The sequence below is a fragment of the Sinocyclocheilus anshuiensis genome, unplaced genomic scaffold (genome assembly GCF_001515605.1).
Source record: "Sinocyclocheilus anshuiensis isolate Anshui unplaced genomic scaffold, SAMN03320099.WGS_v1.1 C33067013, whole genome shotgun sequence".
NCBI lineage: Eukaryota > Metazoa > Chordata > Actinopteri > Cypriniformes > Cyprinidae > Sinocyclocheilus > Sinocyclocheilus anshuiensis.
In genome coordinates this window covers 1-2,315 of record NW_015621583.1, presented here as the reverse complement: position 1 = coordinate 2,315, position 2,315 = coordinate 1, and the positions used below count along the sequence as shown (strand labels likewise).

At 32.5% G+C, this 2,315-nt stretch overlaps 1 protein-coding gene across 1 annotated transcript; it reads right to left on the bottom strand.

Moving 5' to 3' along the window:
• Positions 1–694: 694 nt before the first annotated feature.
• Positions 695–2,273, bottom strand: LOC107683230 (cytotoxin 7-like). Its single transcript, XM_016479299.1, has 4 exons — positions 2,108–2,273; positions 1,729–1,794; positions 1,258–1,377; positions 695–912 (listed from the first exon to the last, which is right to left on the bottom strand). Exons 2-4 carry the CDS (start codon positions 1,775–1,777, stop codon positions 797–799), a joined length of 285 nt encoding a protein of 94 aa, XP_016334785.1. The 5' UTR covers positions 1,778–1,794; positions 2,108–2,273; the 3' UTR covers positions 695–796.
• Between the last annotated feature and the right edge of the window lie 42 nt (positions 2,274–2,315).

Genomic DNA, 2,315 nt, shown 5'->3' with positions numbered 1-2,315 from the left:
ATTGTTACATTTCACACATTTTCAGTGGTCAAAACCCAAATGTGGGCCACTTTGCATACAGACAGATGAGCCTTTTTCTTTAAAAGAGGAATGTCCAAAGAACAAAAAATGTTGAAACTTGACATGTATATTGTTTCCCTCTGTAAAAACAATTGCATCTAACTTTACTGTCTGAGTGCCAAAAATGTTCTTTTTCTATAGTTTGTGTGCTTGTAACTTGTAAAGATATCTTAATATTCTTTTAGATTCTGACTCTTAAGCAACTTCATTTTTAAGGCCATATATGGTTCAATCCCAGAGAAATGGGCACCTTAGTGTTGCTCCATGCAAGTAGTTGAATCCATTTTCAGTGGTCGAGCACTGTAGGTCACTTTGTATACAGCTGATATGTATTTAACAGGGAATGTCTGAAGAACAAATGTTGAAACTAGAAACCTGTATGTATTTATTCACATAAAAGCAATACGATCTGTATCTTGATCTTTGAGAGTCATTGTTATTAATAAGGAAACGGCCATTTAGCTGGTGCAATAACTTCATTTCACTTTAGAATTTCAGAAAAAGTACATCTATTCAAAATCTTACATTTTAATTATTTACGTTTTATTTAAACTGTTCACATATTCCATCATTCATCTGTTGTAAATGCTAAAATAAATCACAGACATCAGTAACCCATATTATGTATCATAATATTTATTGTTGGGCAAAATCTTTAAGTAAGACTGTAGTGAACATCTGTAATATTGTAAACCTCGAAAGGTTTATTAGCTTTATTAGTTTTACAGACGCTGGTCTAAATGATGACCATGTTATTGCAGAGGTCCGAATGGCAGCATTTAACTTTCATGGCGGTGTTACTCTGAAGAATAAGACACTCTGTCATACTGCTGCATCTCCGAAAGCCCATGACTAGAAGAAACAGAGAAATCAAAACATATTTGACATTTATGCATGTCATGATTTTATCTAATCACAAATAGAGCATTTACAATGTAAAGAATCACATTACAGCTGCTTCAGTTTATTAGCGTCCATGTCAGTGTTGTTTTAGCATCACTGAGATAAAATTATAGTTTTTATTAATAGTTTGAATTGGTTTTTATTTTTTATATTTGTATGTTTCAATTTTTGTGGTGATTTTTGAATTAAATGTGATTGTGAATTAAATGTGAAATTTTGAGGTTAACATTTTCGAATAAAGTTATGCGTTTGTATTTTTCTACAGTGGGAAGCTGACAGGAAGGTTAAACTCACAGGGAGGGAAGTTGAATCTGGCCGCGATACAAGCATCTTTTCCAAAGCCACAGGTCTCTTGAGTTGGTGTGCAGCGTGTTCCACCCTGAGGAACGCATTGGTTGCACTTCAGTGCAGATCCTGCAACACACAGTGCATGCATCATCACCAAATCAGAGTTTGCACAATCAGAGTCATATATCACATACATATATTAACTAGGTTGCCAAGGAAACATTTCTGAATTTTCATTTAGTTTAACTTGATGTACAGAAATAACTGGAATAAAAATGTATAGACTTTACAAATTACAAACTAATAAAAATGACAAAACACACAACAGATTTATTAAACATTAAATAAAATTCAAATGAAAACAGAAGAAAATACATAATTATATTAAAATAACTATAATAGTCTCTCAATGTTACTAAAATAACACTTTGAATCATGTTAATGTGTAACCTTTTAAAGTAGCATCTCTAAACTCACCGTAGTTCAACGCCAGAACAAGAACAAGGACCACCAGCAATGTCTTCATTATTCTATTGATTAGTGCTGAAAATATTAATAATAATTAATAATCATCAATAAGAATGGGAGAAGGCAGAACAATTAATGTAATTTGTAAACAAGCTAATCTGTCAATAATTAGTGCATGTCTGTTACTTCACGAAGCGATCAAGCTTAAATTTTCACCAGGCAAATGATAAAATCGGCAATAAATCCCAGAAAGAAAAAAACTAAGTCAAACTGTAATTATTAAAAAATGTAGACCTTAAAACTGTGCAGTTTAGTGTTGAACTGATCTATAAGGCTAATAAAAGTAGAATATCAAGTAGCATGGATATGTATTGTTTTAATAACTTACCTCACAAGTAATGTAGGATTGAGCGTATTATAAGTTCATAAGCACTTGTGTGTGTATCTTATATACTTGTCATGTACTCAGGAGTGAATCATTTCCAGTAATCCAGGATTTCCCAAAGTGTTTGAAACCTGTTCATTGTGTTAAAATGAGGCCACTGTGTTTGGTCATTGTTTACTCATGCATTCGCTTCAGATCATCAGTACTGATC